General features: G+C 36.5%; 1 protein-coding gene across 1 annotated transcript; it reads left to right on the forward strand.

Annotated features, from left to right (window-relative positions):
• The first annotated feature begins 258 nt into the window (after positions 1-258).
• klf1 (Kruppel-like factor 1 (erythroid)) lies at positions 259-3,992 on the forward strand. The gene is made up of 3 exons (XM_041984356.1): positions 259-549; positions 1,760-2,603; positions 2,706-3,992. Exons 1-3 carry the CDS (start codon positions 475-477, stop codon positions 2,879-2,881), a joined length of 1,095 nt encoding a protein of 364 aa, XP_041840290.1. The 5' UTR covers positions 259-474; the 3' UTR covers positions 2,882-3,992.
• Positions 3,993-12,902: the final 8,910 nt, after the last annotated feature.

The raw sequence follows: 12,902 nt of genomic DNA on the forward strand, positions 1-12,902 counted from the left end.
AATGAGATTCCAGCAGGATGAGCATCAGTGTCTTCAGAATAGTTTAATTTTCAATAAAAAGTTTTGCTTTTTTAATGCAAATGTCTCAAAATAGGAAAACAGAGTTGAGGTGAGATTGGGTTTATTAGTGATTAGAAATTACCATAGTTAGGGGATAAAGAAATGGATACATTGAAGTAATTCATGATTTTGCTCCTCCTCTTCCTAACGGTCCAAACCTGCATGAGAAAGAGAGATTTGAAGTTAGACTAACAGCTGACAGAGATAGACAAGCGAGAGGAGGGAGAGATAGTGAAGAACCTCAAAGAAACTTTACTTCTGATGGCCTTTACACTGTGAGTGGACTGTAAATGAGAAGAGTGGCCTGGTGATGTGTTAGTCGACGGTCAGGTAGTCATGTAATTTGAGGTTAAACATTAAGGAAAAAGACGCTTCATTGTTTTTGTTACATCTGATACCAAATCAAGAAGATAGATGGCTGTTACCCAGGCTGTTCTCCCTTCCTTCAGCTCCTTCTCCAGCATCTCTCACTCCACCAACAATATGAAGGTAAGCATTGTTTGACTTCAGGTTTGGTTCCTTCACCATGATGGAAACAAACAGATGATAACAAAAAGGTTTATATCATAGTACCTAAGTTATTTCCCTTGATATTTACACAATATATTAATGAATTACTTAACTTGAAATTCATTAGCCTTGTGTTTATTTTGCATTAACTTAACTTGAAATGTTAATTGTATATCTTTCAAATTGAGATGATCACTTATAAACTGGTTTCTACTGGTTCCAACATGTCAACAAAAGTTAGTTTTTTTTTTTTTTTTATCATAGCGTGAAATATTTTACCTTAAGTTGCTGTGAAGGATGTACTTTTGAGTTTTGAGTAAATCCTATGCTTGTTACTGATGGTTAAGTACACTTCTTGTTTACCGCTTTGTACATCGGTGCCAGTTGGTACTTTAACCCTTTCAGGCATAGTGTCCACTACAGCGGGCACCTATTAAAAAAGCTGTTTTCTAGTGTATGAACGGATGAGGAGGATACATTTACAAATTAACCATTTCATTTTACATTAGTGAGTCGTCCAATACACTGACACTCACTGAAGAATATATAAATATATAGAAAAAATAATATAAAGACATTCCATTTACAAAATTAGCATTGAAATATAAAAGATTGCTGTACATGTCTGTAGAAGTAAAATATTGTACGTGGAAAAAAATGTGGCATTTTTCTTTTAAATTCATACATTCATTCATTAGAAGGCTGAAGCAGTTCTGCATGTAGTTACTTTTTCTGATATTTACAGATTCAAGTAACTTGAAAGTACAGAAAATCGTGTGCTTATTGGATTATTGGATTTTCTGGCTTCATATTTGAGAGTCAAATGTGAGTGAAAAGTAATAAAATCCTTTTCTTGTTTAAAATGCAACTTAAGATGAAACTGAATAAAATGAGGCTTCAGCAGGTTTGTGATAGAAAGTTTTTAATGGAGAGTTTCAGATTTCATTTAACATTTTAAACATTAAAGAACTTTTAATTAGAAAATGCTTAATTTGGTTTAAAACAGACTGCTGTTATGATGCTTCAGCTGAACTTTATATTTTATTTATTTTAAAGAATGAAGTTAGTTGACTATTTGAAGGGATTGTATTTATTTAATAACAGAACTCATGATTATTTTTATGACAAACTTGAAAGTTTGTGAACTTTCCTGTTTTTTTTTTTCCACTTCTCAATGTTTTCCATCTAGGTGTGGAAGCCTGATGATGGATCTCCCCCTTTAGACTCTCTGAGCAACAAACTGTCACCAAGTAGCTCCGAGCAGGAGCAGGTCTGCCAGCAAGTGACAGAGGAGCTCCTGGAAGATGACAGTCAAACATCCTGGGACATTGAGTTCTTGCTGTCTGAATGGAGCAATTCTTCACCTGATCTCAACCCTTCTCTAGACAGTCAACAACTTGCCCATCCAAACATGGCATACCAAGAAGTGAGCAGCTTTAAGGACCAAACAGGACAGGAGAGTCTGCAGATGAACAGTGGTGACCTCATGACTGAGCTCCTGACCCCTGCAGAGACCACAACAGTCCAGCCAGAGCTGTGCCACCAAAGTTACAGTAATGAACAAACAGGTCAGACATTATTTTCCAGTGTACATAATGTAAATCAGTTTGACTTCCCTCAAGGTGGAAGTATGGAGAGGCACAGCAGAGGAAGCCTTAGTAAGGCTACTTCATGGGACTTCAACCCCTACTATCCCCAGCAGCAACCGTCCATGGTGGCAATCCCCAACAGCAGGTTCATCTCGCCGCAGGCTGTGACCCCTGACCCTCGACACTATGGCTACATGCCCCACTTTAGTCCCAATGCCGGCCTTTTCTGTGAATACCCCCACAGCCAGGCCTCTGTTCATTTGCCCCATCACCAACAGCCTATGCTGTTCAGACCACAGCTGCCACCTGGTGGGGTGGAGGGGAAACGTGGCAGGAGACCTACAGGGAAAAAAAGGCCAGCTATTCACAGCTGTGAATATCCTGGCTGCAGCAAAACCTACACCAAGAGCTCACACCTCAAGGCCCACCTCCGCACCCACACAGGTAACCAAAAGAAAAATAACTGCATAACAGATAACACATGACAGAAAAATCAAAACAAAACAGATTTCTTCATCATCATCTGCTTTATCCTTTCATCAACAGGAGAAAAACCTTACCACTGTTCATGGGAGGGTTGCAGCTGGAAATTTGCCCGCTCAGATGAACTGACTCGCCACTACCGCAAGCACACAGGTCAAAAACCCTACGAGTGTCTGCTGTGTCGTAGGGCCTTTTCCCGTTCAGACCACCTGGCTCTGCACATGAAAAGACACACCTGAAGCTCTCTCACACGCACTGACTATACAAAAAAATGCCATATTTAAATCCTACATTAAATCTTTAAAGAACTGAATGGCTTAAAGAATAAAGATCAGTCAGTTAATTTTTAATAAACTTTATTTGCACACATGACTGAAAATGGAGGCATCAGGATCAAGCTCTCTGTGTACTACATACATTCTTACTTTGAGGACCTTTACTGGTATGACATCTCCTCTGTTCTTAAACTTTACCAGTGGCGCTACAAGCCTGAGGCCAATCTTTGCTCCTGAACAAAGAGCTAAAGTAAACAAAACAAAACAAAACAAAGTAAAAAAAGAAAAAAAAAAAAAAAAGAAAAAATCAGTCCTTTTTGAGCCAACTGAAGAACAAAGGACCAAAAACTCAAAAGGTTTCAAACTCAGCCCTCTCAAATGAAACACTTTGTCAGTCAAGACAAGAGGCCTTTGCTGTAAATTTAGCTTCAAGCATTGACCAGCACTGTACACACTGTGGCCACATAAACAGCTGAACACTAAGACCTACGAAAAAAAAGTGTGTGTAATATGGGTTATATGATGCTACAAAACAGCATATCCAGTTAAAACTCACAGCGTACTGAACAAAGTTTGCTTTGTGATGCATAGTTACATCACTGCTGAGAGGATCTGATATCTTTCTCTCAAAACAGCACTCGATTGTAAAATGAAATGTTACAGAAACACACAAGAATTATTTTTTTTTATGAGTTCTAGCTTAAGAAAAATCTTCATGTTGGCTTTTTTTTCTTTTCATGAAAGCTGTAAATATTGCATCTATTTCAGTTAATCTTAAGTTGACCAGTGTATTTATAACTATCTTATTTTATATCAACTGGAGACTATATTATTGTAAAAAGTTTGTGTAGATTTACAAGATGCTTTTAAATTGTAAGTTTTGTTTTGAGTCTCATAACTGCGGTAATTCAGACTTATGATGCTGTAAAACTTCCTTGCAATGTGGCATGATTTAAAGGCAGAAGACATGGTGCATATTACACCATCACTATGTAAAAGTGTAAGCTTATAGTCTGGTTCACCTCTGCTGCCAGAAAATCTTTTCTAAAAATAAAGAGTGTAATTTCAGCCTTTATCCTTTAGGTGGTAGTCTTCGGTTATTTGAGTCCTCATGTCTACAAGCTGTTGTCTGCAGGCTTTTGGGATTTGAACCTGCTGTTTCTCATCCAGGCGAGGTGAGATGAAGATGAAGATCTTTCTCTGTCCGTCTTATAAATGCAGCATATACATGCATCAACAACATATCCCTAAGAATAAAAAAAAAAAACACTTTCACCTATTAATGTTTGCAGCTCATCATCATCCATTCTCTTACGGAAATTATGATTTTAGATGATTTTAAGCCAAAGACATCAACAGTTTATTCAGTGTAATAGGACTTTTAATGTTAGCAAAACTCATTTCTGAATTATGACACTGATAATTACACCTCCTTTACCTGCAATGCAAAAAGTTTGCCGAGTTTGGTTAGAAATTGGAGACTTCTATGCCATAAGCAGCTGAGATGAGGAGTGGAATTTTTAATGGTACTTTATAAATGACCGATAGAAAAGTCGAATGAGCATAAATAGAATTAAACTGAATAAACCTGATAAAAAAACCTGAGGTGGTTTTTGCATTTTCAAAATAGCATTTATAGGGTGAGTTTAAAAGAAATTAAGAAAGAAACAAACAGCAAACAAGAAAACAAACAAAGCGTTTTAAACCAGTAATGCTGCATTACATTTGCCCTAGAAGTTGTATATCAGAAAATAACATAGCCAGAAATAACATCACACCAGAGCTGACCACTGTGTTTCAGGAGGTGACATCTGAGCCCTTTTTTGGTTTGTTTGTTTGTTTGAGTTATTTAGGGACAAAACATGTTGCTGCAGCACTACTCTTAACAACTCTTAAGTTGCCATTCTATCACAGATGTGTCATCTTAATCCTTACAATCCAGGACAGCAGAGAAAAACAAACAAACACATCAACACACACTTACAGCCAAATATCCTCACATGACTGAATCCTGATAATTATAATTCTAGATGCATTCATTTGCCATTTATAATGCGATATTCACTACAACTGTGCTCACATAACAAGATATTGCACATGAGCAGATAAAGCCGCATTAATTCAAAGAGATGCAAGCGACAGTCACAAGACAACTTCATTTTATTTTAGCCCACCATTTTACGATGAGTGCTTTGGGATTTAGACGTGAAGGACAGGAGTGGAGCTCTGGTCTGAAGCACCCTGAAAAGAGCAAATCAACTCTGAAACCAGCCCCCTTTCTACATAAACAATTTGGTTTATTCTGCCTGGTTGAAGGTATCACACAGGTATTATGCATGACTAAAATGTTAACAACTTTGAAAACAAACACTGAAACATAACCCAGACATAAATCATTGACACATAAAATATTTTTCCCTGTCTGAGAACAACACAGTATTGCATTAGACAGGCTAAAGGTGAAAATGACATAATGGTCTGTAATCACAACCAGCTTTAAATAGTTTGGTTATGTAATGTGAAAGCCAGTTTATTTTTAATTTCCAGACTACAATAATTGATTAATCTATTTGATTAGCTATTTTTACATAGAGGATTCTTCTTCTAGCCACCCATATGAACCACTAATGACATAGTGTGAGAGATGTTTACAAAAGTCCAGGCAAATTCCCTCTTTTTGTGTTTCCCTGTGGATAAAGACACATTTATCAATTGATTTGTTCTTTTTTTATGATGAAAAACACTTTATTCAGACATCCTAAACATAATATATGTAATAAATAGTAATAATAAATAAACAAAAACGCCAAATAAATGTATGAAAAGGAGTGGGGGAGAAGCTTAAGCTTATTTAGCCCACTTTCAATACATTAACTTAACAGAAGTACAGGTGCCAATGCTATCGATCACATCTCTTGTAATACTTTTACTATTTGTGCAATATATATCACAAAACTTTTGTACAAAATTCAAAATCACATTCCACAGGATGCAAATAATATACACTGTCATTTAATTTTTAACTACAATCAGTCTTCCATGTCAACATAGAATTTTATAATATTTTTCTTAAACATTATTTAAACTGAATTAATGTTGGACAGTCTTTAAGTTCTGAGGCCAACTTACTTCAAACATTAACCCCAACAGAAATACAATGCTGCTTTACATTTGTTCTCACATGAGGTTTTATGAACATTTCACCCCCTCTAAAATTATAAACAGACAATTTTAACAATCCCTGGATTTGAACTGGTAATTTATTAATCTTAATGTTAGACATAAATTGACATTTTAAAGTTGACCACGTCCTTCAGTTTCAAAGCTTTAAGATTAATAAAAAGCTGGTTTGTATGTTCTCAAAGGGCCGCTTTCTGAACTATTCTAATTGCTCTTTTTTGAACCATACAGATCTGTTTAAGATTGGTTTTATATGTATTTCCCCACACCTCTAGGCCATAGGTCATGTAAGGGAGATCCAGAGAACAAGACAAAAGATATAAATTATTTTCATTTCATTTTGTTTAGATAATATCAGAGCAGTTGCTTAATGAAATTAAGTAGAGGGAAAAGTACAAAGAAAATCCTGTTGAGATGAAGCTGTGTTAGTATGTATAATGAATGGATATTTTGCATTGATAGGCTTTGATGTATATACTTTTCCTTTTTGACGATAAAGGAGCTGTAATCCAGTTTACACACACTGTAAAGAAACACTCCACTAAAAATCAAGTTTTAAAACTTTTTAAACTTGTTAGCATGTCCATAACACACACACACACACACACACACACACACACACACACACACACACACACACACACACACACACACACACACACACATATATATATATATAATGGCACAGTTAGATAACATTGATGTTGTTAGTCTAACTTCAATACTGCTCCTCCAAAACCAGCTACTTAAAAAAAACAAAAACAAACAAACAAAAAAAAAACTTCAAAATGAACTAATTTAAAGATATCTCACGCATTATCCCCCTTCCCCTCTGCAAATACATTAATATTTGCTGGAGTGAAACTTTAAAACTATGTCTGATTGAGGCTTTACATTTAAACAACCAAGCTATCTGGCTAAGCTGGCTAACTTCTCATAGCATTTGCTTTCATTTTCAGTCGATGACTTTGTTTTTCTTGGCAAAAATTTCTAAATGAACAATTCTGAAGTTATTTAATTTATTCTTTTGTTTTCTCTTTCAAAAATATAAATTTTTTCCTGAGTGAAACTTTAAACCTACATGCGATTGCAGCTTTACACTGAAACAATCAAGCTATCTGGCTGATCTGTTTGACTTCTAGCATTAGTTTTTCATTTCCAGTCCATAAGAGCTTTTTTCTTGGAAAAAAAAAACTTGAAAATATACAGTTTTGAGGAACTTCAAAGTCATTAGTAATTCCGGGGACCTCGAGTATAAGCTACATGTAATCAGTGTTTTAGATACATATTTTTTTAAAATATAAAGCAATATTTATATATAGTACATATAAATGATTAATTATGTCATTTCTATATGCTTTATATGGATGTTTTTTTTAAAAAATGTTTTTTGTACTGTTTAGCTCAAAAAATAATTTACTCTTTCATTCAGTATATGACCTGAAGTGACAATGCATGTGTGTAATTTTTTGTTGTTGTTTGGTTGGCATTGCGTAACCTCGTATAATTTGAGTCTTGGCCTGCTGTTCAGGGATTAGAGCAGTGAAAGCTGCTGCAGAAAAGGACTGCGAGTCCACATCAAAGGATCGTAAGCTGATTTAAACTTGAGTGTTCATAAACAGCCGGCTACAGTCTGCTTTGTGCACAGGCAGCCTGTTAGTTTTTATCTTTGTTTTTCATAAAGCAGATGAAACTTCATATACATAGCACTTACTATGGTACATGGACTATATTTATATAGCACTTTTCTAGTCACACGTTGATCACTCAAAGCAGTTTTACACTACATGTCACATTCACACACTCGTACAGCACTTCTATTGTTATATAGTACTAAGTAGTGCATGAATGTGTGTGCTTTCTACTAGCACACACATTCCTACCCCAATAGGCACATCAGGAGGCAACATTGGATTCTTGCCCAACAACACTTTGGCTTGGAGTCAGGAAAAGCCAGGAATCCACCGATTTTCTGGTTTGTAGATTACTGTCCTTCATCCTGAGCTACAGCCATGAACATGCTGCATGTCAGGGTCTCTAATCCTGGCCTAAAATCTTTTATCATGACAGATCAATTGGAGGACTTGAAAAATGAATTTACAACAGGTTAACTCAGCAGCAGATATTCTGACGTGTAGTTAATATATACCATGATATTTGCTATCTGATTATATGCACCATTTCCAAATTAGTACCCAGTTTGGATCAAAACCTTTCAGTAACACTTTTAAGTTAAAATTTCCACATGTCCATAACGATGTAATCCTCCAGTTCCCACCACATGAAAACACTCCCACATTATCATTACCATGTTTGACTGTAATCATGGTATTAACGAGGTGATGCTCAGTGCCTGGTTTATTACACACACACACTATTGGTTGCTAAATAGTTTGTTCTCTGAAACCCTTTCAGTCCTGGTTATTCAGTTTGTCATGGAAGCTAAACTGAAGAGATTGAAAGTTAGTAATAGAAAGCTAAAATGATTGCTGCGTTTTTGCTTTTGGTCACATTAAATACAGAAATGTTCTTGTATCCTTGTCTAAATCTGTGCCTTGACATACTCCTGGCTCAAAGTCTACAACCAATCCTGTCAAGCTCATGCTTTAGTTTTCACTTAGACATACAGCACAAACTGAAGGTCCATATGGAGCGAGTATTTTAAAGTGTATATTTTCTAACTTGTATCTCTATGTTTGAATATAGGCATCTCAAGGACCAGTGATAGAAGCATTAATCAAAACCTTAGGTTTGAGTATTAAGCAAATGTCTGAGTCATCATTTTAATTGTTATTTTATAAAAAAACAAAAAACAAAAAACAAAAAACTGTATTTGGTTTGTGATTAAATAAATAAAAAAAATATATATATATTGACATGCCCTTGATAAAGTTCTCTTTCGAGCCTTTGAGCCAAAGCTATATTTAAGGGCATTCTATAACTTCATCAGAGTATCATTAAGTATCTCTATATCGTAATGGTCTTGGGCCTTCTTATTTATCTGACATGTTTTCAAATTATGAGCCCTCGCGGACCCTGAGGTCCTCTGGTACCGGCCTTTTAACTATTCCCAAAGTTAGATCTAAAACACACGGTGAGGCCTCGTTTCATCATTTTGGTCCTCAACTGTGGAACAGCCTGCCAGAGAGCCTCAGGGCTGCAGAGACTGTTGATGTTTTTAAGAAGAGGCTCAAGACCTTCCTTTTTAGTTTAGCCTTTTGATTTGACTTTATTCATTTTCTGTTATTTATCTCATCTTATCTTATCTTATCTGTCTCATTTATCTATTTTATTTTATTATTTTTTATTATAGCTTCTTAACTGTTTACCTATTTTATCGTTGTTTTAACTGTTTTAACATTTTTAACATTTTTAACTCCAGTGTTTCTTTATGGGGATCCTAAACTCTGGGAGTCAAGCCTGCTTGGTCTGCCCTCTGCAAACATGGCTTGACTGGCTCCTGGTGTAAATGGGTCCCCAAAAATGCCGTTTCCTCACAGCAGCGCCAAGCCAAAGACAGATATTAAGAGTTTGTGTGTGTGTGTGTGTGTGTGTGTGTGTGTGTGTGTGGATGGTTGAAGGGGGGGGGGGCGGGGGGGGTGGGAGGAGTTTAATCTGTCACATAACTGGGTGTGTAAAGGGCTTATTGTTTTTGTTCTGTGATTTTCTTTTTTTTCATTTTAATATGCATTCATTTCTACTATGTAAAGCACTTTGTGTTGCCTTTGCATGAAAAGCGCTTTATAAATAAAATTTGATTTGATTTGATTTGATTTATAATTGCTATTGCTCCATTATGAGTTTATCTCCAGCTTAGTAGATTCTGTTTGCTTCCTTTTGCTGAATTTGTTGAATAATTAAAGAGTTACAATAAAAGGCAGGTGAGTTGTTGGATGTATGGGTTCTTCAACATCATTACAGTATTATATTCACATACTTTTACTCACTTTATCTGAACATTAAACACAGCAAATAATTTTTTCCTCCATCTATAACATGAGAAGACGAAATAAAAACAATATGCCTTTATGAGGAGGGGAAACTATTCATTCACTGATCAAAGTCAATCACTCACTGAATGGTTTGAATAAGCGTTTACCCACCAAACGAGAACACAAACAGGTTGCTGCTTTCACACGTTTTACATTTCAGTTACATAATTCATGGTGCAGTACAGACATGTAGAGCATGCCCAGTGATGCTGTTGACTTTTCAAGCACAAGCCATCGGCACAGCAAGTGGGCGAATGGATGAGTGACTGACTGCGTGGAGGCTCTGTCCTAAAGATCATGTTTAATCTGATTTGTCAGCAGTCTGAAGGCAATTTAATTTATGACAATGGACTTCACACCAGATTAATCTAATTTAGTTACTGGTGCATGATTGTGGATCATGATTTGCTGATTTGCTTACAAGAATAAGCTGCTTCTCTGAGATTAAACAAGGCTATGAGATGCATTGCCTTGTTTAAAGTAAACAAATGTCACTGACACAGAGGCAAAGAGGTTGATGGAGAAGTATTTGTCAGTGTAGGGCCGAAGTGTCACTGTTGAGCAGATCATTCATGGAACAATGTTCCTTTTTTTCTGCCTAACTTCACCCGAACTGAACTTCCAGCAATCCAGTGTCCTCACATGCTTTCTCTTTGTGTATTACACAACAGCTTGCTTTTCCATTCGAACTGGCATCCAATGAAATTTGAGTGGCTCACTCTGTTTATTTTACAGTCTTCATTTACATGATGATAAACTCACAGGGGCAGGTTTACTGTGAGGCCAGGTAAGTTATATTACAGAACTTGAGCTTCTAACATACTCTGTGTGATCTTTTTGTGCAAATGTGTTGGAATACACACAAAAAAAAAAACAGACAAATAACAAGACACAAAAATATACAAGTACACAGGATTATTTCCATTTAACTATTAAGGGGCACTTAGTTTTAAATGTAACAGAATAAGCAGCGCTGTCCACACAGGCCTTTGTAAACCGGTTAACCAACATCTGGAGCTGGGTATCACCACTAATTTTTTGAAGAGATTCATTTTGATTCACAACAGCCTGATTCAGTTTTATGTAAATTAAATCCAGTTTTATTCCACATGAATTAATTTACAGATATTTCTGCAACAACACCAGTTTTTCTTGAATATTAACCCTCTGAGTGCCAAAGTCAAAAAATTGCAACAAGCACCAGACCATCTGTCACAGACTGTGGTGGAGGTGAGGACCCAATTGTAGGCAGTCAGGGCAGGAGGCAGAATCGGTGCAGGTGAAAGGTTTATTTCCCAAAACTCAAGACAGGAAACCACACAAGACGGGAATAATCCATACAATATGACCACATAAGAGGACATACGAGGATCTGACAAGGAGTGACTGAAAACCAAGGACAGATATACACGGAGGGAGTAATGGGGAACAGGTGAAGTGGATGAGTAATCAGACCAGGTGTTCTAACGAGGCAGAAACAGAAACCACAGAGCACACAAGGAAAAAACTAACAAAAACCAAAAACCCAAACCATGATCTCAAAACAGAAACTAATGTGTAAAAACCAGAACCACAATCCAAAACTACAACCAGAAAATGACGAACATGACCCCCACACAGCCCATGATCGTGACACCATGTCTCCAGAAAGAGAGCTTAAACCTGTAACCACTTTCCACCGGCAGACATGTGATGCCATCGAGCCCACGGTCTTAGTGTTAGCTGCTAATGTGAGAGGTAATAAGATACACACAGGTGAAGGTAATCCATTGGTGAATGAAAAAATCTGAATTTGGCATTGTCTCAGTGGGAGAAGCTGAGGTAAATAATTTATATAATTTTGGGAACCTTGTCACAGCTGTGAACATAATCCACCCAAATTCGTTTATCCTCCCTATTTTTAAGTTTCTGATAGTTTTCCAGCCATAAGTTTAACATTTTTATCGTCAGGTGTCAAAAACAAAGTTATTATGATAATAAAAATGTTAAATTTGGCATTATCTCAGTGAGAGAAGCTAATTTTGGACAGAAGTCACACGGGCAACTTTTCATTTCTGTACAGTCCTGCATGCCAAGATCTCCCTGAGCCTCAGGAAGTCACAAGAGTAGGGCCACTTCACCAGAAAAGGAAACGTAAAAAATAAATAAACAAATAATTGATCTCTGAGTTTTAAAAATCAATGCTTGTTGGCAACCTGAAGTGGTTAAAATATTTTTTTAAAGCTTAATTCTCCTGACACCTTTATTAAGAGTATGGGCCAGTTGTTGACTGGTGGGTGGTGTCATTGGGGCCAGGCAAGAAATGGCAGCATAACAAAGGCGTCTTTCTTGTAGCAATATATGCTGCTTTATAGAAAGGGCTTCTGTGACTACTTTAGTTTTCATCCCAGAAGCAACTGGCTCTGTTTTTGTACCCAGAGACTGAGAAGAAAGCCCAATGACCCCAACCTGTAAAAGCAGCCACTGCTGAAAGACTGCCCTTGTTTTCTTTTATGTGATGACACAGAATGTGGTTGTTATGTTACATAATCTACAGCATCACAATGTTACGTTAACATCAGCACGTAAGGTTTTCATTTCATGCAGTATTGTGACATAAATATTAGTCATGAGTAAATGTGTATTTCCTGTTTAAATTTCAGTCAGTGTTTTTCTTCGAGAATCAGTTACCTTTTTTGACTTTAGTTCAATTAGGTTTTCATTAATTTTAAAATCACATGACAGCGGTAGTGCCACTCTGGAAGACATCAAACAATTTGTTCAGATTTAGAGATTGTTTTGGTTCAGTTGGCTTCCTGCTATGAGGGAGGAGG

This window comes from Melanotaenia boesemani, chromosome 4 (assembly GCF_017639745.1).
Source record: "Melanotaenia boesemani isolate fMelBoe1 chromosome 4, fMelBoe1.pri, whole genome shotgun sequence".
Classification (NCBI taxonomy): domain Eukaryota; kingdom Metazoa; phylum Chordata; class Actinopteri; order Atheriniformes; family Melanotaeniidae; genus Melanotaenia; species Melanotaenia boesemani.

Excerpts from the sequence above, each read along its gene's own strand:
- klf1 (XM_041984356.1), top strand. The coding sequence starts at position 475 with ATGGCTGTTACCCAGGCTGTTCTCCCTTCCTTCAGCTCCTTCTCCAGC. Across the intron at positions 550-1,759 it reads ACTCCACCAACAATATGAAG|GTGTGGAAGCCTGATGATGG; the intron begins GTAAGCATTGTT and ends TTTTCCATCTAG. Across the intron at positions 2,604-2,705 it reads CCACCTCCGCACCCACACAG|GAGAAAAACCTTACCACTGT; the intron begins GTAACCAAAAGA and ends TTTCATCAACAG.